Here is a 25,473-nt window from a genome sequence, read left to right on the forward strand (position 1 = left end):
TCTACTACATATTCCTTCCACAGTTCAGCTTTCCCTTCTCTGCTTGATACTGGCATGCCCTAAAAGCTCTTGATGTTAACACAGCTGCTTCTCTTTTCTTCACATGTCTCTTTAATTCTTCTACAAACAGCATCCACTTTCCCCTAGTTATGTGTGTATCTACAGACTTGCATTTGTTCTCTAGCCATTCTTGCTTAGGCATTTTGCAATTTTTTGTGTATATACAAGAGGCATGTCCAGAAACTCAGAGAGTCAATTGTTTGAAAATAAAAAAGACAATATATTTATGAAAAATTTACGAAAATAAAGTTGTACATCAAACAGTATTTTGTAATGTAGTTACCTACTTTCTCAATGTATTTTGTGAGGTGGGAGATGAGCTGTCTGATACCTAAATCGCAAATGTCTCCTGTTGCCTCCTACTCATTGTTGACAGCATTCTGAACCTCTTCATTAGTAGGAAATCTTCTTCCATCCATAAGCAACTTCAGTGAGATGAAAAGATAAAACTCAGAAGATGTCAGATCAGGACTTTGATCAGGGTATTGTGTCATGATATAGAGTAGAGTAAGCACATGAGAACTTCATGGGTTTTCAGTCAGAATGCTATTTCTGAGTGGTCAGAAACAAATGCAGAAAGACAAATTTCCAGTGATGGCAGATGATTGCTCAGATCAGTGCCAAACACCACCACAGGGCACCTAATTGAAGCAGATTTTGGAACTAGGTAACGATGGATGTAGGAGACTGAAGGAACTTCAGTGTCTGATTAGCACTAAGCTACCACAAGAATTAAAAAACCTTAGCAGTAATCCATGCGATTTCAAATCAAAACTGAAGAGTTTCCTCATGGGTCAATTCTTCTATTCTGTCAAGGAGTTCCTTGAAAAATTAAGCTGATTCGTGTTTTATTGTTGATTGCATTTACTTAAACTTATGGCTTGACTTTTTTCAGATTCATAAATATTTTATTTTTATCTATTATTACTTTCATGTTGTAATTTCATGTACTCACACATTCCATGACCTTGGAGATTTGCTCCTCAGTTTGGTCCTATGGAACTTGATGTGTGAATAAAAAATAAATAAATACTTGTTTCTTGCATTGAGACTAAACTATTACAATGAAGACTGTTTCTAGACATGAGAAAAAGCAAATGGTTCAACTGTTGGTACAACAGAAGTTAGTGTCAGATTTCAAAAGGTGAGAAGTAAGAGAAGTTAGCAATCACTAGCAGCATATTAAGTTGAAATCATTTGAGAGCAGCACTCCAAGTGATAAAACAGACATAAGTTAGATCTTACCAAGGCTGCCACCGAGTCACACAGAGTTGGTATCCAAACATTCTACCTGGAGACTACTCTGAATAGTGCTGCCAGCCATCCATGGTCAGGTCTTTCACCTTCTCCTACTCTGTAGTTGCGATATTCGTGGCCTTTTCCCTAACAAACTCCTAGTTTGGCTGCAACAACACTGCTTTATCTTGATTTGGTTCAAATGGCTCTGAGCACTATGGGACTCAACTGCTGAGGTCATTAGTCCCCTAGAACTTAGAACTAGTTAAACCTAACTAACCTAAGGACATCACAAACATCCATGCCCGAGGCAGGATTCGAACCTGCGACTGTAGCGGGCTTGTGGTTCCAGACTGCAGCGCCTTTAACCGCACAGCCACTTCGGCCGGCTATCTTGATTTTCTCTGCTCTGTGAGTGGAGACCACCTTGTGCACCAGGAGCTCTGTCTCAGCAGTTCTACCCATTTTCCATCTCACTGTTACCTGTGCCAACCCACTGCATTTGTGGTTCTGAGGAGCAAGTGTTGTACTTGCCACATATGCTAGAACGCTCCTATATGTGACTACAGTCTACTGTGGCATCTTATGACAGCATCTAGATGCTGTATGGAGTTAATGCGCTAACTCAATGGGTTGCAACTTTTACCCTGGAACAACTGCATAGAGCGTCTGCAGTTCATAAGCTTTCTTTGTTACTGTTTTCCTCATGTAAACTAAGAGGTACCAACTGTGCCTGCCTGTCACGTGCATTATTTGTCTGGTGTCCTACTTTGGAGTGCTCTTGCTGGCATTCAACAGCACCAAGCTTAACCATGAGTAAGGCAGTAAGTCATCAGTACATGACAGTGATGACTGATGATGTCCCAGCTGAATGAATCCAAGAGCTGCTGTGTGGCATTGGCTGTGTGAGAATGTGCATTGTTATGCAACATGCACACTCACTCCATTAACACTGTCCTTCTTTGGTGTTGTATTGCTGTTCTAGCTTGTTTAGTGTTTCATAGTACCACACAGAATTATCTGTTTCCCCCTGGGGCAGAAATTCAGTGAGAAGAACCCTATTAGTCCCAAAAGAAAGAGACCATGATTTTTCTGGCTGAAACAATGGTCTTGAATTTTTGTGCTGATGGTGAGGAATGATATCCCCGCTACATTCATTGTCTTTTCATCTCAGGGGTGTAATGAGCCATCCAGTCACAATAGAGCCAAAGAATTATTGATCTTTCAATTCAAGAAATTGCCATGAAGATCCTTTTATGTTGATTGTGTATTGATCTGTGGATTTTTTTTAATATCCACCTTTTACATAATTTGTTGAAATCGAGTTTTCAAGTTATGATTTCGTGCAGAAGAGATTCAGAGATTTCTGGAACACTATGTTCATCTCATTGAAAGTCAATCAATGGTTGTGATGAATCATTTCTTTTATTTGGTTCAACATCCCATCAGTTATGATTGAGGGATGCCCACTCCTTTGTTCTTCATAAGGATTCAATTTGTCAGCTTTAAATATTTGACACCACTTAAAGACATTAGACAGGAAGAAAGCCAATGTCCACTCCTTGTGTATACTGGTGGGAGTCATCCAAGATGTGGAAAGGGTCTTTCCGGATGCCATGAAGGGTACAGGATGCAGCCAACTGCAGATGGTGGCTCATGTCAGCACTAATGATGTGTGTCGCTATGGATCGGAAGAGATTCTCTCTGATTTTCCTGTGGCTATCTGAGTTGTTGAAGACTGCTAGTCTTGCTAGTGAGATGAAGGCAGAGCTCACCATCTGCAGCATTGTTGACAGGACCAACTGCAGACCTTTGGTACAGAGACAATTGGAGGGTCTGAATCAGAGGCTTAGATGGTTCTGTGACCGTGTAGGCTGCAGATTACTCGGCTTGCGCCACATGGTGGTGGGGTTTCAGGTTCCGATTAATAGGTCAGGTGTCCACTACACACAGGAGGCGGCTACATGGGTAGCAGGCGCTGTGTGGTGTGGACTGGGTGGTTTTTCAGGTTAGACAGTCTTGGGAAAGATAAAAAAGGGCTCCAGTCTCAAAGGGTACAGGGCAAAGAAATGAGGAGAATCAACCAGGCAACAGTCGGTATTGTAGTTGTAAATTGTCATAGCTGTGTTGGAAAAGTACCAGAGCTTCAAGTGCTGATAGAAAGCACTGAAGCTGAAATCGTCATAGGAACAGAAAGCTGGCTAATACTGAAGATAAATTCTGCCAAAATTTTTACAGAGGTGCAAACCATGTTCAGAAAGGATAGATTAAATAAAGTAGGTGTGGTGTGTTTGTGTCTGCAGGTAGTAGTTTATCTTGTAGTGAAGTTGAAATAGATAGTTCCTGCGAATTACTATGGGTAGAGGTTATACTCAACAACCGTACCAAAATAATAATTGGCTCCTTCTTCTGACCCCCCAACTCAGATGATATAATAGCTGAACGGTTCAAAGAAAACTTGAATCTCATTACAAATAAGTACCCCACTCATACAGTTATAATTGGTGGAGACTTCAATCTACCCTCGATTTGTTGGCAAAAATACATGTTCAAAGCTGGTGGTAGACAGAAAACATCTTCCGAAATTGTACTAAATGCTTTATCTGAGAATTACTTTGAACAATTAGTTCATGAGCCCACAAGAATTGTAAATGGTTGCAAAAACACACTTGACCTCTTAGCCACAAATAATCCTAATCTAATAGAGAGCGTCATGACGGATACAGGGATTAGTGAACACAAGGTCATTGTAACATGGCTCAAAACCATATCAACCAAAACCACTAAAAAGAAACACAAAATTTATGTATTTAAAACAGCAGATAAAAATTCACTTGATGCCTTCTTAAGAGAGAGTCTCCATTCCTTCCAAGCTAATTATGTAAGTGTAGACCAGATATGGCTCAAATTCAAAGATACAGTATTGACAGCAATATATAGATTCATACTTCATAAGTTAATAAGAGACGGGAGTGCTCCACCATGGTACACAAAACACATCAGAACACTGTTACAGAAGCAATGAAAAAGCATGCCAAATTAAAAAAAACACAAAATCTCCAAGACTGGCTATGTTTCACGGAAGCTTGAAACTTAGTGCGGACATCAATGAGAGATCCTTTTAATAGTTTCCACACTGAAATATTGTCTCAAAATATGTTAGAAAACCCAAAGAGATTCTGGTCATATGTAAGGTACACCAGTAGCAAAAACAGTCAATACTGTCACAGCGCGATAGAGATGGAAATGTTACCAATAATGGTGCCACTAAAGCAGAGTTACTAAATACAGTTTTCCGTAATTCCTTCACAAAAGAAGACAAAGTAAATATTCCACAATTTGAAACCAGAACAGCTGTTAGCATGAGTGACATGAAAGTAGATATCTTAGGTGTCACGAAACAACTCAAATCACTTAAGAAAGGCAAGTCTTTCGGTCCAGATGATATACCAATCACGTTCCTCTCAGAATATGCAGACACAATAGCGCCTTTCTTAGCAATCATATGCAACCACTCACTTGACGAAAGATCTGTTCCTAAAGACTAGAAAGTAGCACAGGTCACACCAATATTCAAGAAAGGAAATAGGAGTAACCCATTGAATTACAGACCCATATCACTCACCTCAATTTGCAACAGTATTTTGAAGCATGTACTGTACTCTAACATTATGAATCACCTTGAAGAAAATGACTTATTGATACATAACCAACATGAATTCAGAAAATATCGTTCTTGTGTAACACAGCTAGCTCTTTATTCCCATGAAGTAATGAGTGCTGTCGACAACGGATCTCAGATCGACTCCATATTCCTAGATTTCCAGAAGGCTTTTGATACTGTTCCTCACAAGCAACTATTAATCAAATTGCGTGCATATGGAGTATCGTCTGAGTTGAGTGACTGGATTCATGATTTCCTCTCAGAGAGGTCACAGTTCATAGTGATAGATGGTAAATCATCGAGTAGAACAGAAGTGATATCTGGCATTCTGCACAGTAGTGTCATAGGCCCTCTGCTCTTCCTGATTTATATAAATGATCTAGGTGATAATCTGAGCAGCCCCCTTAGATAGTTTGCAGATGACATTGTAATATACTGTCTAGTAAAACCAACAGACGATCAATTCCAATTACAAAATGGTCTAGAGAGAATTTCTGTATGGTGTGAAAAGTGGCAATTAGCACTAAACAAAGAAAAGTGCGAGGTCATCCACATGGGTACTAAAAGAAATCAGATAAATTTTGAGTATACGATAAATCACACAAATCTAAGGACTGTCAATTCGGCTAAATACCTAGGAATTACAATTATGAGCAACTTAAATTACTAAGACCACATAGATAATATCGTGGGGAAGGCGAAACAAAGACTGCACTTTGTTGGCAGAACACTTAGAAGATGCGACAACCAAACTGAAGAGACAGTCTACACTACACTCGTCCGTCCTCTGCTGGAATACTGCTGTGCGGTGTGGGATCCTTACCAGGCAGGAGTGATGGAGGACATCGAAAAAGTACAAAGAAGGGCAGCTTGTTATGTGTTATCACGCAAAATTTCTGTTCCGACACTGACAATGTTGAGTGTTTATGGAAAAAGTTCAAGGCAATCGTAAAATGCGTTTTAGACAGGTACGTGCCAAGTAAAACTGTGAGGGATGGGAAAAACCCACCGTGGTTCAACAACCAAGTTAGGAAACTACTGCAAAAGCAAAGAGAGCTTCACTGCAAGTTTAAACGCAGCCAAAACCTCTCAGACAAATAGAAGCTAAATGATGTCAAAGTTAGCATAAGGAGGGCTATGCTTGAAGCGTTCAGTGAATTCGAAAGTAAAATTCTATGTACTGACTTGACAGAAAATCCTAGGAAGTTCTGGTCTTATGTTAAATCAGTAAGTGGCTCAAAACAGCATATCCAGACACTCTGAGATGATGATGGCATTGAAACAGAGGATGACACGCATAAAGCTGAAATACTAAACACCTTTTTCCAAAGCTGTTTCACAGAGGAAGACCGCACTGCAGTTCCTTCTCTAAATCCTTGCACAAACGAAAAAATGGCTGACATCGAAATAAGTGTCCAAGGAATAGAAAAGCAACTGAAATCACTCAACAGAGGAAAGTCCACTGGATCTGATGGGATACCAATTCAATTCTACACAGAGTACGCGAAAGAGCTAGCCCCCCTTCTAACAGCCGTGTACCGCAAGTCTCTAGAGGAACGGAAGGTTCCAAATGATTGGAAAAGAGTACAGGTAGTCCCAGTCTTCAAGAAGGGTCGTCGAGCAGATGCGCAAAACTATAGACCTATATCTCTATCATCGATCTGTTGTAGAATTTTAGAACATGTTTTTTGCTCACGTATCATGTCATTTCTGGAAACCCAGAATCTACCCTGTAGGAATCAACATGGATTCCGGAAACAGCGATCGTGTGAGACCCAACTCACTTTATTTGTTCATGAGGCCCAGAAAATATTAGATACAGGCTCCCAGGTAGATGCCATTTTCATTGACTTCCGGAAGGCATTCGATACAGTTCCGCACTGTCGCCTGATAAACAAAGTAAGAGCCTACGGAATATTAGACCAGCTGTGTGGCTGGATTGAAGAGCTTTTAGCAAACAGAACACAGCATGTTGTTCTCAATGCAGAGACATCTACAGACGTTAAAGTAACCTCCGACCATTGCTTTTCACAATATATATGTGACCCAGTATATAGGAAGTTCCATGCGGCTTTTCGCAGATGATGCTGTAGTATACAGAGAAGTTGCAGCATTAGAAAATTGCAGCGAAATGCAGGAAGATCTGCAGCGGATAGGCACTTGGTGCAGGGAGTGGCAACTGACCCTTAACATAGACAAATGTAATGCATTGCGAATACATAGAAAGAAGGATCCTTTATTGTATGATTATATGATAGCGGCACAAACACTGGTAGCAGTTACTTCTGTAAAATATCTGGGAGTATGCGTGCAGAATGATTTGCAGTAGAATGATCGTATAAAATTAATTGTTGGTAAGGTGGGTGCCAGGTTGAGATTCATTGGCAGAGTCCTTAGAAAATGTAGTCCATAAACAAAGGAGGTGGCTTACAAAACACTCGTTCAACCTATACTTGAGTATTGCTCATCAGTGTGGGATCCATACCAAGTCGGGTTGACAGAGGAGATAGAGAAGATCCAAAGAAGAGTGGCGTGTTTCGTCACAGGGTTATTTGGTAAGTGTGATAGCATTACAGAGATGTTTAGTAAACTCAAGTGGCAGACTCTGAAAGAGAGGCGCTCTGCATTGTGGTGTAGCTTGCTGTCCAGGTTTCGAGAGGGTGCATTTCTGGATGAGGTATTGAATATATTGCTTCCCCCTACTTATACCACGTGAGGAGATCACGAATGTAAAATTAGAGAGATTTGAGCACGCACGGAAGCTTTCCGGCAGTCGTTCTTCCCGCAAACCATATGCGACTGGAACAGGAAAGGGAGGCAATGACAGTGGCACGTAAAGTGCCCTCCGCCACACACCATTGGGTGGCTTACAGATTATAAATGTAGATGTAGATGTAGAATAGGGGTAAGAGTGTCACTGATATGATACGCAAGTTGGGCTGGCAGTCACTGAAACAGAGGCAATTTTCTTTGCAGCGAGATCTATTTACGAAATTTCAATCGCCAACTTTCTCTTCCGAATGCATAAATATTTTGTTGACACCCACCTATGTAGGGAGAAAATATCATCATAATAAAATAAGAGAAATCAGAGCTCGAACGGAAAGATTAAGGTGTTTCTTTTTCCCACATGCCATTTGAGAGTGGAATGGTAGAGAAGTAGTATGAAAATGGTTCGATGAACCCTCTGCTAGGCACTTAAGTGTGAATTGCAGAGTAGTCATGTAGATGTAGATGTAGATGTTAATGTTAATCACACCTTCCACATAAACAGTTTTTATTTCATTAAAAATTGGGGTTAGCATTTTTCCTTTGGCAACAAGAAACTGGATTACAATCTCACTTCACAACTGGTGGGATTTGGAATAGACACACTCATTTCAACATGGCAGTCAACAAGAGTTTTCAGCTGACTAAGACAATAAAGCATGCATTCTGCTACCAACAGCTTGTCTTTGAACACATTGCTGCCAATTTTGTTGAAAATAAATCATTTTGATCATCAGAGGCTCAATGGTTTTACTTTCTGGACATCCATATGTTGACTATATGTACTGAGAATGTAGTTTTTTTCAGAATATAGTCCCTGCATGTTCCTAATAGCTCTTTTTTTGTTTTCCATATAAAGCTTATAATTTTTCTGTTGGTATCTCATCAATTCATGAGGCTATTCCATTTTCCATCTCTTTCTAAAAGACACTTTCAATTCACTTTTTAGAATATTGTAACCCTCATCTTCTCCGTTCAGTGTACTTTCTACTTCCAGCTCAAGTTGTTTTGTCTCATGTCCTCTTTCCCTGTTGTGTAACCCCTCAATATATTCTTTCCACCTCTCCATTCACTATTCTGTCATCTCCAGTCTCTATCTTCATGACACTCTTCCATCCGTCCTTCTCACACATCACCCACAATCCTTCTTTATATATTAAGTTATATGTGCTTCCTCTCTGACCATTCCATGTTACTATATTTCTTCTGAAATCACTTCTGCCTCCCTTCTTAATACATTACTTAAACTCTTATACATTCTTTTTTCCTGTTATGTGTTAACATTTTTTCACTGCCTTCTTTCCTCCATTTTATTGATAATTTCATTCATTGTCAACATGTTTATTATTCTGTCTCTAGCCTTTGTTCTTATAACTTATTTCGTGACCTCTTTTAAATTAGTTGTGAAGTTTTCCCATCTTTCATTGATGTTACTTGGTGCACTCTATCTGAATTTTCCTGTAAAATAGTCTTGTGGTGCTGTAACATTGACAGTCAGATATGGCCCAGCCGCTAACCACATAGCAATGTACTGTGAGTTGCTGACCATCTAGTATATCTGCAAGCCAATTGTCAAGATTTCATCTCACCAGCTGCCACATTACCAAGTGGTGCTATGTTTGCTGTATGCAGTGCAACTATAGTCGGTACCATCTTGCCTCCATGAGTCACATGCTGTCACCCCACTTTCCTGGTATTCTTCTGGCAGACAGTTTTATACAGTGTCATCCAGTGGCTCTCCTTTGAGTTGACATTGGGAGTTCACAGTTCTCCCGAACATACAAGTGGCCACTCAATCAGAGTTCCAGTCACTGACTGCACAATTCACTCCTGGCTTTGTACAAGCCCCATTTGTAGCCCATCAGTCAGAGCCTACTACCTCTCATACCATGTCCAGATCAATGAGTCATTGTGAGTGCATCAACCACAGGCTATGTCAGTGATAGCCTATTAGGGTTGATCAGTATGCTTAACTCAGTAACCATTGCTAGCATAAATGGTACCGCTTATACCTTCTAAGAAACTGTTACATTGTGTTGTGTCATTCTCATATCAGATCTGAACAATCTTTTGGTTGGGCATTCTGAAACTACTTTGTGTTGAACTTGCTTAATGTGTTGTGTTAATAAATTTCTATTGTTCTTTGGCTACCTGGACATGTCCATTCATTAGTAGTGTGCAACACACAGAGTGGGGCTTAAAATGTACTTCCTTAGGTTTTTCTCTTCCTTTAATGTTTCTGAATTCATTACTTCTAGTTTCATACCTTTCTAAACCTTCTTTGGTTTAATATACTACTCACTGATGACTAGATTGTGATTTGAGCAGATATAAGCTCCTGGGTGACTTATTGCACTTATCAGGTTACTCACTGCTGAATCAATTAATGGTCTTTTTTATTATGTTTATCATTCAATCTTCCAGTTTTACCTGCTTTTTGGAGGTGCTCAAATGAGATGATCCTTACGGTGACACCGAACAAGGTAGCACAGTGGTTAGCACACTGGACTCATATTCAGGACAACGATGGTTCAAATTCACATCTGGCAATCCTGATTTAGGTTTTCCATGATTTCCCTAGACTGCTCCAGGCAAATGCCATGATGGTTCCTTTGAAAGGGGCATGACCAACTTCCTTCCCAATCCATCCATAATCCAATGGGACCGATGACCTCACTGATTCATCACCTCCCCCAAATGAACCAAACAATCTACTATGATATCTTGCCTTCTACAGAAGTTTATGCCCTCTCTTATTCCTTCGTCCAAGACCATAACTCCTGACAGGTCTGTCCTCTCTCCCCTTATCACTCAGCACATTTCTATCTCTCATAACTATGATGCAAGCTCCTCTTCTGCCCTAACCCCTTATTTTTTCTACCTTCACGTTGCATTCCTCTTTCTCTTAATTGGGATGTTATGTAGTTGTTATGTACACTTGGTTAGGTACTATGTCTCATTTTGTTCCTTTCAATCTTATCGTCATCATTCTTTCATTTGTATATCTTACATACATAAGTTTTCCTTTCAACGTATTTTTCATGCCCTGAGTTGTAAAATCTATAATCTCCAGCGTTTGTTCTCCCCCAAAAGATCTGACTCATGGGAAATTTTAACGCCTGAGTCTTTTATACAGAGGTCCATAACATTCATGTGTAATGAAACAGTTCTGTGGCAGCTTCCCACTTATTTCTGCACATGAAAAAAGGGTGCACAGCCACATTCAGCCACCCACTATGGGTCAGATACTGGTTGCAGCCACCCACTCTCATGTAGATGCTGCAATCCTCCACCTGTTCATAAGCTCTCAGAGGACACCGTGATACTATGAAGGGGAACTTCTTATGCTGAGAGTCCGATTGCACTCACAGTAATCCCTGAGTGTAGGGCTGCTTCTTCCACCAACACCATCATACTGCAGTGCACCTTCTCTGATGCAGATGTCACTGAGGCCTTCATTCATAATAATGGTGATTAGCTCTGCATTGTGCCCTGAAGGATTGGTTCCCTGTCTAAACTTAGCAACTGGCCTACTGGAGTGTAGGCTGCCCACTCTCACAATGTGGATGCACCACTCAGGAATCACTTAAAGGAATAAAGATGACCCCATGTTTCTTGAGCTAGGTTAATGGCTGTGTGCAATACCACAACCAAACGCAATACTTATTCATGTAATATATAGTAATTAGTTAATACTGAAACCCATTTAAGGCTTCATTATTGCCTATATATTTATTTTTGTAGCAGCTATTGTTGACATTGTTGACTGATTTCTTCTTACACATGAATGGGGAAAACAGTATTTGTGAAAAAAAAATAGTTTGTTCCACAGTGAAAAGTAGGTTTAGGTTACAGTGCAGTTGGCAGAAGATTTTATGTAATCTACTGATATAACTTTCTTTATATTATTTCAGTTAAGCCCATGAATCTTTTGTTGAAAATATATTATAAATAGACAGTTTTTAAGACACTGTGGCATTTAGTGAGGAACACCAAAGCCATACAGATGTATGTATAGGTTAACCATATGAGAGGGAAGGAGAGGGAAAGGCGAAAGGGTGTTGGTTTTAAGGGAGAGGGTAAGGAGTCATTCCAATCCCAGGAACAGAAAGACTTACCTTAGGGGAAAAAAGGACAGGTATACACTCACACACACACACACACACACACACACACACACACACACACACACACACACACACACACACACACACATATATATATATATATATATATATATATATATATATATATATATATATATCCGCACATACACAGACACAAGCAGACATTTGTAAAGGCCTTTACAAATGTCTGCGTGTGTCTGTGTATGTGCAGATGGATATGTGTGTGTGTGCGAGTGTATACCTGTCCTTTTTTCCCCCTAAGGTAAGTCTTTCCGCTCCTGGGATTGGAATGACTCCTTACCCTCTCCCTTAAAATCCACATCCTTTCGTCTTTCCCTCTCCTTTCCTCTTTCCTCATGAAGCAACCGTTGGTTGCGAAAGCTTAAATTTTGTGTGTGTGTTTGTGTTTGTTTGTGTGTCTATCAACTTGCCAGTGCTTTCGTTTGGTAAGTCACATCATCTTTGTTTTTAGATATATTTTTCCCACGTGGAATGTTTCCCTCTATTATATTCATTTAACCATATAAGAGTTTGCCTAGGATCAGTAATGTGTGAATATAATCAACATATTATGAGCAAGCCATCTTAATGTACTGTTGCCACTTTGGCAGTAATTAACACATATTAATTTATTTCTTACAGTGTTAGTCCTCTATGTTATGTTTCTTACAGGGGAAGAGAGATACTTGTGATTTCAAAATTTTTACTTGTGATTTTCAGGTATGTTTATGGCCCACAAGAATTTAAAATTGTTATTAAGAATGAATTTGACAGTTTGTTTAATTTAAAAGATCAGCTCAAAATACTTGCTGAAAAATTGGAAGACACCAGTGCCACTGGAACAGAAATGATGAAGAGCGCTGTACAGGTATCATCAACTACGTATATTGTATTATATAATAGTTTGGGATAATTTAGTATTTTGATTTTCCCTTGAATTATTTAACAAAATTATATTGGAAATATCATGTTACACAAAAGCACACTGCGAACCCATGCAAACTTAGTTACTTTGTGCTGATATTTTATTTGATACTGAATACTGACACACATATTTGTATACCATCTCACTCACTCTGCTTCACTGAATACACCTTTTTATTCTTCCTTAAAAAGACTTGTTAAAACAGTTTTCTGTCTATCCAAAGCCAGCTGAAACAGATAAAAGTTGCAAGAAAGCTGTAAAAGAGAGCTTGTGTTCTGCCTCTAATGACCTTAAAGTTCTTTAAGGAAGGAAAGATTGTACCTATATCTGTACTTTTTAATTATGAAGGACTTGATTTTCATGTGAATAGATTGTCACCACCTGTTCTTGAAGAGTCTCATAGAATTTTGTACCAAATATGATCATTAACGTATGGCTGTCTTACATAACAACAGTAACAGTAATTACCACTACTACAACTGCTATTACTACAATTATTATTTTGTACTCTGCCTAAAGTAGTTACACGTATGCCCACTGTTGTAATTATGTACAGTGCTGCAGATCCAAGCTTCTCTTTAATTATGTGCAAAAATATTACCACTTGATACTAGAACATATAATATTACTTCCGAGTTTTCATATTGGGAAAAGGATTCACAACAGAATTCTGTATATTGTAGCCAATGCACAGATTTCCTTAATAATGGTGTTTTAATAAGGTATATTTCTGTGGAATTGCCCCACAATACAGTGCTGTGGTGCAGAAATATATAATTGAACCATAGTAAACAGTTCATTGTTTTACTGGGATCTATTCTTGGGACCTAACTAAGCATGTATAATCCACTACTGATTTTCTCAAAAACAAACTTGATATTATTCATTGAACAAAGCTTCTTTTCATTCCATGTAGGCTTTCACGACCGGCGTCTTTATCAGTAAACACTTCCGGGCTAAGTTGCCGTGGTCAATCTGTAGAACTTCTTCTCCCTGATGTTTCATTCTCAACTACGGAGAACATCTTCCGAGGTGAGTCGACGACTGGCTGCTAGGAGCTGGAGCCGCCGCTCATATAGAGATCGTAGGGGGTGCCACCACACATCACGTGGCGTCAATGTGCAGCTATCTCTGGTTATCGTCTGTTCTCTCGATTGCAGGCAATCGATTGTCACGTGATTGATGCAACGTCGACCGCCAGATCTTATCCAGTTTTAATCCTTCTTCTTTACGATTAAAATTGTATTGATGTTTGTGGATTTCAATTGCCTCTCTATACATACGTGTATAATAGTGCGACGTCCTCGCTAGCATGCTTGTTTCACCAAATTTTATTTCGTGATCTCCATCCTTAAAAACATGTTCCGCTGCTGCCAATTTGTCAATATGTCCCAAGCGACAGTTTCTTTTGTGCTCTGTCAACCGAGTATTGATGCTTCTTTTTTGTAGTTCCTATGTAAACCCTGCCACAACTACACGGAGTTTTATATACCCCTGGGGTGGCTAGGGGGTGACGAGCATCTTTTGTTGATCTTAGGCATTCACTAATTTTCTTAGTAGGTCTAAAAATGGTCTCTACCTGAAACTTGGCTATTACTTTTCCAATTCGATCCGTGATATTATGGATGAATGGAAGAAATACTTTTCCAGCTGATGGTTGTTGCTGTCTCCTATTTTTAGACATTTTGCTATTTGGGTGAAGTGCTCGGTTAATCTCGTTTTTCGTATAACCATTTTTCGCAAAGGCCATTCGTAAATGATTTAGTTCTTCTTGTAAGTAGCCTGATTCACAAATATTATTGGACCTATCCACTAGTGTTTTTATGACCCCCCTCTTTTGCCTAGGGTGGTGGTTTGAGTTCTTATGGAGGTAGCGATCAGTATGTGTACCTTTCCTGTAGACCTTATGGGCTAAGGTCCCATCTGCCCGTTTCATAACTGATACATCCAAGAAGTTAAGTTGTCCATTCTTCTCCTTCTCCATAGTAAATTTAATCTTTGGGTTGATGCTATTTAAGTGTACCAGGTAATCATTCAAGTCTTCTTCCTCATGATTCCATATTACAAAGGTGTCATCCACATACCAATACCACTTTGAGGGGCTTTTTTTGGCCAACTGCAGTGCTTGATGTTCAAAATATTCCATGAATAAATTCGCAATTGCGGGACTTAGGGGGCTTCCCATGGCTACCCCATCGATTTGTTCATAAAATTCACCATTGTACTGAAAATAGGTTGAGGATAGACAGTGTTGGAACAAGGCTACTATATCAGTAGGGAACATATCGGTTATATGGGAGAGAGCTTCATCAACTGGAACCATCGTGAACAAAGACACTATATCAAAACTGACAAGTATGTCACTAGGACCGACAGTAATTTCCTTCAATTTCTCAATGAAGTGTAGAGAGTTTTTAATATGACTCTCAGTTCTGCTGATGAAATTAGAATGGAAACCTCCAGAATATTACGCAAAGCTAAGCCACCCAGCAGCAATCTGTCTCAAGGGGAAAGGAAGGCATTGCAGGAGATCAATGCAGACAAGAATGTTATTATAGTTGCCGCTGACAAGGGAAATGTTACTGTTTTAATTAATACTGAGGATTATCACAAGAAGATCAGTGATCACCTTGAATCCAGCACATACAAGAAGTTGAAAAAGGATCCCACAACGAATGTGCTGAATGCCACCAATCATCTGATAAAACAGTCTTCCATTCCTACAGAAGTTAAAAAGTATCTTTGTAAAACGGAAGCTTATCCTCCGAGATTATATAGATTACCAAAGATACATAAACCTGATGTTCCTTTGAGACCAATAGTCAGCGCAATTGGAGTTCCTTCCCAAGAACTAGCCAGACACCTTGCCTCTTTGTTACAACCTTACATAGGCAAAACTGAGAGTCATATTAAAAACTCTCTACACTTCATTGAGAAATTGAGGGAAATTACTGTCGGTCCTAATGACATACTTGTCAGTTTTGATATAGTGTCTCCGTTCACGATGGTTCCAGTTGATGAAGCTCTCTCCCATATAGCCGATATGTTCCCTACTGATATAGTAGCCTTGTTCCAACACTGTCTATCCTCAACCTATTTTCAGTACAATGGTGAATTTTATGAACAGATTGATGGGGTAGCCATGGGAAGCCCCCTAAGTCCCGCAATTGTGAATTTATTCATGGAATATTTTGAACATCAAGCACTGCAGTTGGCCAAAAAAAGCCCCTCGAAGTGGTATTGGTATGTGGATGACACCTTTGTAATATGGAATCATGAGGAAGAAGACTTGAATGATTTCCTGGTACACTTAAATAGCATCAACCCAAAGATTAAATTTACTATGGAGAAGGAGAAGAATGGACAACTTAACTTCTTGGATGTATCAGTTATGAAACGGGCAGATGGGACCTTAGGCCATAAGGTCTACAGGAAAGGTACACATACTGATCGCTACCTCCATAAGAACTCAAACCACCACCCTAGGCAAAAGAGGGGGGTCATAAAAACACTAGTGGATAGGTCCAATAATATTTGTGAACCAGGCTACTTACAAGAAGAACTAAATCATTTACGAATGGCCTTTGCGATAAATGGTTATACGAAAAACGAGATTAACCGAGCACTTCACCCAAATAGAAAAATGCCTAAAAATAGGAGACAGCAACAACCATCAGCTGGAAAAGTATTTCTTCCATTCATCCATAATATCACGGATCGAATTGGAAAAGTACTAGCCAAGTTTCAGGTAGAGACCATTTTTAGACCTACTAAGAAAATTAGTGAATGCCTAAGATCAACAAAAGATGCTCGTCACCCCCTAGCCACCCCAGGGGTATATAAAATTCCGTGTAGTTGTGGCAGGGTTTACATAGGAACTACAAAAAGAAGCATCAATACACGGTTGACGGAGCACAAAAGAAACTGTCACTTGGGACATATTGACAAATTGGCAGTAGCGGAACATGTTTTTAAGGATGGAGATCACGAAATAAAATTTGGTGAAACAAGCGTGCTAGCGAGGACGTCGCACTATTATACACGTATGTATAGAGAGGCAATTGAAATCCACAAACATCAATACAATTTTAATCGTAAAGAAGAAGGATTAAAATTGGATAAGATATGGCAGTCAACATTGCATCAATCACGTGACAATCGATTGCCTGCAATCGAGAGAACAGACGATAGCCAGAGATAGCTGCACATCGACGCCACGTGACGTGTGGTGGCGCCCCCTATGATCTCTATATAAGCGGCGGCCCCAGCTCCTAGCAGCCAGTCGTCGACTCACCTCAGAAGATGTTCTCTGTGGTTGAGAATGAAACGTCAGGGAGAAGAAGTTCTACAGATCGACCACGACAACTTAGCCCGGAAGTGTTTACTGATAAAGCTTCTTTTTCTAGGTAAACATGAAAAAATACAAAGTTGTCATTTCTTTTTAAAATACCATATATATTTTTTACTGTAGTCCTATGTGAACACATTATATTAGATGTTAATGTCTGTAATTTATTGAATTTGGTGTTTATACCCTAACGGGAAGTATGTGGTTACTACTTTCTGACTATTAGTTGCCAATCATATTATCTCTCTCCAAACTCAGTCAGGGGAAAAAAAAGAAGAACGCTGTATTAAGTATTAAGTAAGATTGTAGGATTTGTAGGTTTGGAAATTTATTGTATAGTGTAGCTACCCAGTCTTCTAGCAAAAATAATAAGAAATAGTGAGAAAGGCACGGGGAACTATTGCATTAGCAGCCACAGGCTGGTAGTCACAGTCTGGGGACATGTAGATCATAATAATACACACGTAAGGGGATTGTGAGACAAGGCTAGTTGCACTGAGCAGGAAATTGCACCATGAAGTGGTAATAACTGTAGCAGGTGGGTTGATGTCAGTACACCAGGGCAAGTCTCTTGTTATAGGCAACGTGACTAGGTGCCAGGTTTTAGTGAAACAAGTGCATGTCAGAGCAATACAAATATGTCTGAATTTTGAGATAGAGGCACTTATTTTCACCGGAGTCCAGCAGCACCATCATGATGCCAAAACCATGCCAAAAAGGAAGATGATTGGGCATCACCAGGAGCAGTCATGGGTTTGAGACTCGGCTGCTCCTGTCACCACCAGCACTGAGTTCCTCACAGGGCTTAATGCCACAGCGCTGACAGCCTGCCATCTGCACCTGCAGCCACCAGCACTGAATTCCTCATGGGGCCTAGTGCCTTAGTGCCAATCACTGTGTGACTCCTGCCGGAGGTCAGCAGGTTGAATCCCTCACACAACAGCCTCCAAGTGTCTCCACAGCAAACGCGTGTGATGCCAATGGGCAACTCTGGGTGCCATCGCCAGTGGAGAAGTAGAACACCACTGATTTGTGGCTGTGACCTACAGAGGCCACCAGCTGTTCATGAGCCTGCTGTCAGTAATGCAGGGTGTCCACTCAGCATCAGCTCACCAGGGCGGAAACTGCAGCATGTTTATCACCACTGGCCAAGTTCAATATAGTGATGTGTGTTCTGCCTTGCTGAGCCTCAACAAAGCATGTACTGAAGTTGAATAAAGTGTTCTTTACTGTAATTAGTGTGTCTGCTGGGCCATACAGCCCGTCACCACCACCACTCACACCACCAAGTGCAACTGCATACTTAATTTGCCATTGTTATCATTTTGATGTGAAAATTTTATGCAAAATGTGCTGTTTATCAAATATATTGTTAGAACCTGAGTGGGTGAGTTCTCTGTATTGGATATCATTAGTTTCTTTTAAAGTTGGCCATAATTAACTGAGTCAAGTTGTGATGAAGCAAGCTGAGATAATTTTACTTCCCTCTTGTTTTGCCATCTGCCCCCTTAAAATTCATTTTGTTCATAACTAATTACCATTATCATATGTGAGTGTAATATGTGTTTTCATAAAAGAGGAAGATTGGCCCTCAGTTTTAAAGAGTATAAGACCAGATCTAATTTTGTGCTTAGTTTTATGTTTGTAATTGATTTTCTAATTTATTTTGACTATTCATAGTTAGTATCTTTTGTTATAGGGCGAAATCAGTAATTTTTTGTAACTTAAATTCTATTGATGATGTATAAACAAATATAAATTCTGTACTAATTATAAATATTTGTAAGAAACAACTAATTGAATTCTTAAAGGATCGATGTGGCTCTATTCGAAAACATGTTAGCAAAGCTAACCCTTAATCCCAAAGTAATTAACAGTTTTGTCAAAAGTATTGTTTGCGTAACAATATTTGTTAATTTCATCATTCAAACAAATAATTTGGCCTAACCCTTGTATTAGAAGAAACTGTTAAAAGTTTTCAATGTATTCATTTAATTTAATGAGTTAAGTTTTAATTGTAATTTCTGGAAATTAAACTTCGAAAAATGTGTAGTTTCAGTAACTATTATTGTGATGATATATAAGGGCCTGATTTTTGGTCCCAAGACAGTCAGTCCATGACCAAGTTTCAGACGAGAAACTTGTGTTGGTTAGATCAACAACAATGCTTCAGCTTAACTGTTAAATAATTGTTACACAATTAGACCATATGTTAAAACAATGACAGTGTCTGCTCCATAGTACCTTTATATTTTTCAAGAACTGTGAACATTGTGGTTAGGTTTTTACTGCTCGTAGATGTACAATAGTAATCTATTGTACCAGTATGTGGAGGTTTGCCAGCAAATTATTAATGAGGCTTGTGGAAAGTTTAAACTATAGTGCACTGGCCATATATAACTGTGTATTATTGGGGGGTTGTGAAAAGTGAAAGTAAACAGCTGTGAAATGCAAATGTGCACCTGTCGGCTACATCATTTACAGTAGACAGTTCTGCACTTCCACACCCTGTTTTTTCAGGCAGTACGTCGACACTGAGGACAACAAATTAAGAAATAAAAGAAGGCAAACCGTCACATAGTGTTGAAAGATTTAAAGATATGCCTATTATCCGCATACACTATGTGACCAAAAGTATCCAGACAACTGGCTGAAAATACTCCTCCCAAACTGGTCATGAAGGCCCAATGGTACTGACCAACCACCGTGTCATCCTCAGGGCATAGGCATCACTGGATGCAGATATGGAGGGACATGTGGTCAGCCCACCCCTCTCCCAGCCGTATGTCAGTTCCCGAGACCAGAGCCACTACTTCTCAGTCTAGTAGCTCCTCAATTTGCCTCATGAAGGCTGAGTGCACCCTGCTTACCAACAGCTCTCGGAAGACCAGATGGTCACCCATCCAAGTGCTAGCCCAGCACAACAGTGCTTAACATCGGTGATGCGACGGGAACCAGTGTTACCTCTGCGGCAAGGCTGTTGGTGGCTGAAAATGACTTACTAATTTGTGGCACCCTCCGTCGGTAATGCTGGAATTCAATATGGTGCTGGCCCACCCTTAGCCTTGATGAGAGCTTCCATTCTCTCAGGCATACGTTTAGTCAGGTGGTGGAAGGTTTCTTGGGGAATGGCAGCCCATTCTTCATGGAATGCTGCGCTGAGGAGAGGTATCAATGTCGGTCGATGAGACCTGGCATGAAGTTGGTGTTCCAAAACATCACAAAGGTGTTCTATAGGATTCAGGTCAGGACTCTGTGCAGGCCAGTCCATTACAGGGATGTTATTGTCATGTAACCACTCCAACCACAGCCAGAGCCTCATGAACAGGTGCTCTATCAAGTTGAAAGATGCAATTGTCATCCCTGAATTGCTCTTCAACAGTGGGAAGCAAGAAGGTGCTTAAAACATCAGTGTAGGCCTTTGCTGTGATAGTGCAAGTGGTGCAAGCCCCCTCCATGAAAAACACAACCACACCATAACACCACCACCTCCAAATTTTACTGTTGGCACTATACACGCTGGAAGATGATGTTCAGCAGGCATTTGCCACACCCTGTCATCTGATTGCCACATTGTGTACTATGATTTGTCACTCCACAGAACATTTTTCCACTGTTCAGTTGTCCAATGTTTATGCTCCTTACACCAAGCGAGGTGTCATTTGGCATTTACCGGCTTGATGTGTGGCTTATGTGTAGCTGCTCGACCATGAAATCCAAGTTTTCTCTCCTCCCGCCTAACTGTCATAGTACTTGCAGTGGATCCTGATGCAGTTTGGAATTCCTGTGTGATGATCTGGATAGATGATGATGTTTGGTTTGTGGGGCATTCAACTGTGCAGTCATCAGCACCTGGTCTGGATAGATGTCTGCCTATTACACATTATGGCCCTCTTCAACTGTCAGTGGTCTCTGTCAGTCAACAGATGAAGTTGGCCAATATGCTTTTGTGCTGTATGTGTCCCGTCACATTTCCACTTCACTATCACATTGGAAACAGTGGACGTAGGCATGTTTAGGAGTGTGGAAATCTCACACGCAGATGTATGACACCCAACCACCTGACCTTGAACTCGCAGGCTTATATGGTTCAAATGCCAATCATTTCTGCAGAACATACTAATTCACATGTGCTGTGAATATGAACATCCAGTTTCTAATCATTCAAGGTGTTCTTTTTTTCTGAACATGAGTGTATTTCGATCCCCCCGTAATTAACATATACTGCTAGATTGACAAATATAGATTTAAAGTACACTCTATAGCAAAAAAAAAAAAAGAAAAGAAAAAGAAAAACACCATGAAAGAATTATCTGAATGGCATTGAAATCACTCAATGTGATGCACATGTAGAGACAAATAAATGATTATAATTTCATAAAAATTGGATGATTTATTCAAGAGAAAGAGCAGTCATCAAAAAGAGGGGGCCCTGCCAGGATGGAGGCAGGCAGCCTGCTGGTGGCTGTGAAGCAAGAAGTGGCTCTGGGTCATTCTAATGAAAGGACACCATGCCAATGAAGACAGCAGGAGGGTCACCAATGAAGGCAGCACTGGAAGCACCAGAAGAAGCAGCCAGTGGCCTGTCAGCAGCAGCTGAGGATAGTGGCTGGGTCAGAGGAATGCAGAGTGAGGACCTGTGGAAGGCATGGTGTTTTCCGCATAGCTACCTGTAGAATGAGAAAACAGAATATGATGTGTAGTGTGGAAACCAGGGAGCACAAGGAAAACAGTGTAAACCCTGGCAGCAAGTATTCACAGTATGCTTCAATGGAGTGCACAGAATTGCACAGTGCTTCACAAGTGCATCTGTTTGTGTATGAAGGGGCAAAGTGTCTGGCCACAGGGCTGGTTGCAACAAAAGCAGAGATTGTGACAGCTGGAATGGTGATCAGGTTGGCAACAAGAGAGATCATGTCAGTCTTTATAGGACTGGAGATAGCAGTGACGAGGTCCACTGCAAAGGTGCTAGGGATGACAGGAGGGACAGCCACAACAGGGGCTGTAACAATACAGCATGCAGCAGCTGCTGCAGTGGATGTGGCAGCAGAAGGTGCAGATTGTGAAACAGGTGAAGGAGCACAGTTGAGTGGAGAGGGGCTGGATGAAGGGAGAGCAAGAGTAGTGGGAAGAACATTAGCATGGTGGGCTTGGGGAGCATGACAACAAGTCAGCACAAAAAGGTGCAGAAAACGTAATGTTTGACAAGCAGGCAGAAGAGGCACACTGCAGTGGTGTTCGGCTGTGGTGGTGCCCGATGGTGCATCACGGTGTTGGTAAGAGTGCTTGGGAGGTCATAGGTGTATGGAAGGTGAGAGTACAGAGCACACCAAGGAGAGTGGGAAGTGAGAAGCTGAAAAAAAGGCTAGAACTCAAGGAGAAATGGAAGCTAGAGGAAGGGAAGCAGGGAAGGAATGGCTGGCAGCATTGGGCCTGGCCTGGACAGAGGCCCTCCAAGCATCGACTGGAGAGAGCATCGTGACAGTGTCACAAGGGCCATTGGTGGGTGGGCCAGCGTCGGTGCCAGACAGGCTGGCAATGCTGGAGATGGTGGTGGGGGAACCAGTGAGGGGCATCATAACCTTAGACAACTGCAGCTGTAGTGCAGGAACTGGTGGTGGTGGAACATGTTTCAGAACCTGCAACAGTGGTGCCTGTGGTGTCAGAGGACAAGACAGGTCCAAAAAGAAAGGACAAGTATGATGCTACAGTCAAGAATCCACAGGAGAATCCTCAGAGGAGGAAAGGTGAGCACGAGAATGAGATCCATCACGAGCAGCATAGTGAGCAGTGAGCTGCTGCCACACATGAACAGAGGAGAGGAAAGAAAGACCAACTCGATGATTAACTGAAATGAGAAGGCAATAGCTGGCTGGGGTGGCCGAGCGGTTCTAGGTGCTACAGTCTGGAACCGCACAGCTGCTACGGTCGCAGTTTTGAATCCTGCCTCAGGTATGGATGTGTGTGATGTCCTTAGGTTAGTTAGGTTTAAGTAGTTCTAAGTTCTAGGGGACTGATGACCTCAGAAGTTAAATCCTATAGTGCTCAGGGCCATTTGAACCATTTGAGGAGGCAATAGGCTGAAGCACTAGATCTGGTTTGTTTGTGAGAGTTCTCAGTGATTGTGAAGACCACTTGTTGAAAACTTGACGCATTGGGTGCTGTGGCTTTGATGTCATGGAAGGGATAACAGCTGGGTGGGTGAGATGCTGCAGTGGAAGGATTGTAGTGGTGTTCACTTGCATGATGAGACCATGGCTGGATGGGCAGACAGTTACAGAAAAAGTGTGGCATTATGCTGCATGGCCTTGAAGTTACGCTTCTAGATTGAAACATGGGTAGTGGTGCCAAGAGGGCTCTGTGTCATGAAGGCTACAGTCTAAAACACATGAATGAGAGGTGAACCTGAGAAGTACTAAAGTCAACACTGTGGAAACTAACGCAAAACCAATAATCCTTGTCATTAATTCTATGTTTGTAGGTTTCATTTACTAATCTGTACTGCACAAAAATGACTGATGATTTGACAGTTAGTTTAAAAATGAACATTTATTGCAGCCTAACCACAGAAAAGTAAATTTCCACCTAAGTTAAGAGTAACAGGAATGATCATCCTTGACTGGAAGTAGGCTCAAAATCAAAATCCAAAGGTCTATCAGTGATGATCACTGCTGCATAACTACACCGTAGCAGTGGGACACAGGAAGTGTGCTGCTAATGGCTGGGTGCTGTAGTGGAGAGATACGCAGTCAGCTGAAGCTCCAATAGAAGAGATGTTGTGGGTGATCAGCAAAGTGGCCAGTTGCAGTCTGCAACTGCAGCTGCTTGTTGGAGGTTGCATCACAGCTTTGGTACATCATGGCAGAGGAATATCTGTGGATTCTTGTGGAACACACAACCCACTGACGCAAGCTAGCCCTTGATAACAATGGTGCTGTTGTTGCAGCACCTGCTGCCATGAATGATGATAGCAGTCCCTGGTGGCACCAGTTAGAGCTAAGCTTGTAAACAGAATGTTTATAATCAGCACTAAATCCAAACATGCATTGTACTGGCAAGATGCGTAAACCATCTCCGAAGGAGGAGAGCTTGCAGGCCAAGGGCTGGCAACCCACAGGTCTCAGACATAGTGCCAGAAACAGGAGTAGGTGGCTGAGGATGCAGAAGCCCAGACGTGCATGTACCACAGAGCCAATGAGACACAGTTGACCTGTTGGGAAGCCAGTTGTGTCCTGTATCAATAGGAGGTGAAAGCAAATTGGTAGGGGTCTGTTAATCATTGGCAGTTCAAATGTTCAGCAAATAATGGTGCACCAGGTGCACTTAGTGTGCAGCCCTGGCAGCCTGATTCAGCATGTTGAAGAGGGTATTCTGGCAGCCATTGAGAGAACAGGGGACAACCAGCTCCAGATTGTAGCACATGTTTGAATAAACAATGCCTGGCATCTGGACTCTGAAGTCATACTTGGGTTATTCCAGTGACTATTAGAGAAGATTGAGAAGACCAGCCATGCTCATGCAGTTTCAGTTAAGCTCACAGTCTGCAGCATTGTCCCCATAACAGATCATGTCCCCCTGGTTCTGAATCAAGTGGAAGGCTTAAATCAGAAACTTTGTAGGTTCTCTGGCAAGCTATGCTGTGACTTAGGGCTGAGAACTGTAGGGTCTCCCTAAATCTGTGGCATGCACTCAAGGACTTTTTAAATTTGATGAGTCTCTAACAAATCCTGATAATGACAGCTGTAGGAAACCCAGAAGTATCAGTGTAAAACCCAAAGAAACTTCCCCAACATATGAGAGTATTAATATCCTAGTGGTTAACTGTTGAAGCATTTGCAACAAAGTGCCAGAGTTTGCATCACTTCTAAAAAGCAATGAAGCTCAAATAATGGTAGGTAGAGAAAGTTGGTTAAAAATTTAAGTACAGCAGTGAGACTTTTGGGGAAAATTTTAAGTATATACTAAAAGGATAGGCTAATGGGAAATGCAGGTGGTGTATTTGCCATAGTAAACAACAAACGCAAATCCACTGAGACAGAAACTGAAAATGCATGTGAGATTGTTTGGGCAATAATCGGTATCAAGGGTGGGCATAAAACGTTAACTGGATCCTTCTGTTGACCACCAGACTCACCTCCATTGTAACAGAAAACTTCAGAGAAAACCTCTGTTTGCTTCTATTTTTTATTTATTTATTTATTTATTTATTGTTCCGTGGGACCAAATTAAGGAGAAGTCTCCATGGTCATGGAACGAGTCAATACATGAAATTATAACACGGTATTAGAAACATAAAATGAAATATAAAAAAAACATATTCAGGTGACAAGTCGTAAGTTTAAAT

General features: G+C 40.9%; 1 protein-coding gene across 1 annotated transcript in view; it reads left to right on the top strand.

The window, feature by feature from the left end:
- The window catches only part of LOC124556410, a 243,278-nt gene that overhangs the window by 102,016 nt on the left and 115,789 nt on the right, over nucleotides 1–25,473 (top strand). The window contains exon 4 of the mRNA XM_047130370.1: nucleotides 12,577–12,724. Coding sequence (XP_046986326.1) covers nucleotides 12,577–12,724 — 148 coding nt within the window. The remainder of the gene's footprint in view (nucleotides 1–12,576; nucleotides 12,725–25,473) is intronic.

The sequence above is a fragment of the Schistocerca americana genome, chromosome X, assembly GCF_021461395.2.
Source record: "Schistocerca americana isolate TAMUIC-IGC-003095 chromosome X, iqSchAmer2.1, whole genome shotgun sequence".
In the NCBI taxonomy this organism is placed as follows: domain Eukaryota; kingdom Metazoa; phylum Arthropoda; class Insecta; order Orthoptera; family Acrididae; genus Schistocerca; species Schistocerca americana.